This window comes from Crocuta crocuta, unplaced genomic scaffold (genome assembly GCF_008692635.1).
Source record: "Crocuta crocuta isolate KB4526 unplaced genomic scaffold, BGI_CrCroc_1.0 scaffold943, whole genome shotgun sequence".
NCBI classification, from domain to species: Eukaryota; Metazoa; Chordata; class Mammalia; order Carnivora; family Hyaenidae; genus Crocuta; species Crocuta crocuta.
In genome coordinates, this window is record NW_027528208.1 from 828,981 (window position 1) to 830,263 (window position 1,283).

The 1,283-nt window shown below is 60.5% G+C and overlaps 1 protein-coding gene across 1 annotated transcript in view; it reads right to left on the reverse strand.

Moving 5' to 3' along the window:
- The window catches only part of PRICKLE3 (prickle planar cell polarity protein 3), a 7,367-nt gene that overhangs the window by 1,239 nt on the left and 4,845 nt on the right, over nt 1-1,283 (reverse strand). The window contains 3 exon segments of the mRNA XM_077752969.1: nt 1-216; nt 970-1,156; nt 1,257-1,270. The exon segment at nt 1-216 is cut by the window's left edge and continues 37 nt beyond it. Coding sequence (XP_077609095.1) covers nt 1-216; nt 970-1,156; nt 1,257-1,270 — 417 coding nt within the window.

A 1,283-nucleotide genomic window follows, 5' to 3' on the forward strand; every position in this document is an offset into this window, starting at 1 on the left:
GAGGCGCGGAGGCCGTGCCCGCGCTCCAGCTACGGCGGCCAGGCCCAGAAGATGCGGGCTCCGACCCCAGGCTGCAGGCTCTCGAGCAGAAGATTAGGCCGCGGCGTGGCAGGAAGGGGCGACCCAGCAGGGCTCGCCCGCAGCGACTACAGCAGAAGCAGCGGTCTGAGGCGTGCCAGTGCTGGCCCTCATAAGCCATCTGCCCCTGGTCCAGGCCTGCGGGGACCGAAAGAGGGGGAAACTGAGGTAGAGTCATCAGGCATAACTCCACCTATTCTGAATGGGCCCTTCTTGGAAAGAGGCAGGGAATCTAGGGTACTCCAAGACGCCCTCCTTCCTCCAGTTTTTCAGAATGGAGTCCTCTGGAGAATGCAGGAAACCCGAGGTTTGGGCTTCACCGAGTTTCCTCATCCCTTCTCCTGGAAACTGGCTGTCTCCTCCTTCCCTTTCTTTCCCAGGGTGGCCCCTCCCAGAGTGAGGGTGCGCATTGGATTCCAAGATGTGGGTCAGGCTTAGACTTTAACAGGTGGCTTCTGGTGGACCGAGTGCAGAAGGCAGACCTGATGAAAAGGCCGGGGTGGTGGGGACCGGGCTTAGAAGGTAGGGCGGGGCCTTGGTGGGAAAGGAGTGGGTCTTAGACAGTAGGGTGTGGCTTAGGAGGTAGGAGGAATCTTTAGAGAATAGGGAGTAGCTTGGGGGAGCTGGGCTTTGGCTGAGAGACTGAGGGGAGGGGGAGGGGCTGGGAGAGGGAACTCTGGAGGTGGGCCTAGATATGTCGTGCCTAGAGTTGTGCAGGTGGGGTTTAGGAAGTGCGGCATAGCCTGGGATATTGGTGAGGGATTTACAGTGAAGGATTATAGCGCTGGCGCTAGACTGAAAAAGCATGGAATACTAATGGAGGATCCTGCTGGGGTGGTGCTGTGGCCCAGCTGTCCATCTGTCCCCCTGCTCAATGTCATGTTCACCCACCAATGTGCTCCCCACAGCCATCACAGTACTCCGCGTGGCGGGCCTCATAGCAGGCACAGCAGTGGGGGCGGCTCTGACGCATGACGTAGCGCTGCCCTCCTAGCGATGCTTCACACTCAAAGCAGCAGAAGTGACCCATGTGCCAGTGCCGGCCCTCAGCCTCGGTGCACTCAGGGGAGAAGATGATCTGGTGGGGGGAGGGACAAAGGCCACCTTGGCCATCAGAGGGGCCTGCCCGTGGCCCTGCCCCCCCCTCTACTCCCACCCCTGGGTAGAGAGGCATGAACCTCATCACAGGCTTGGCAGCGGGGGGG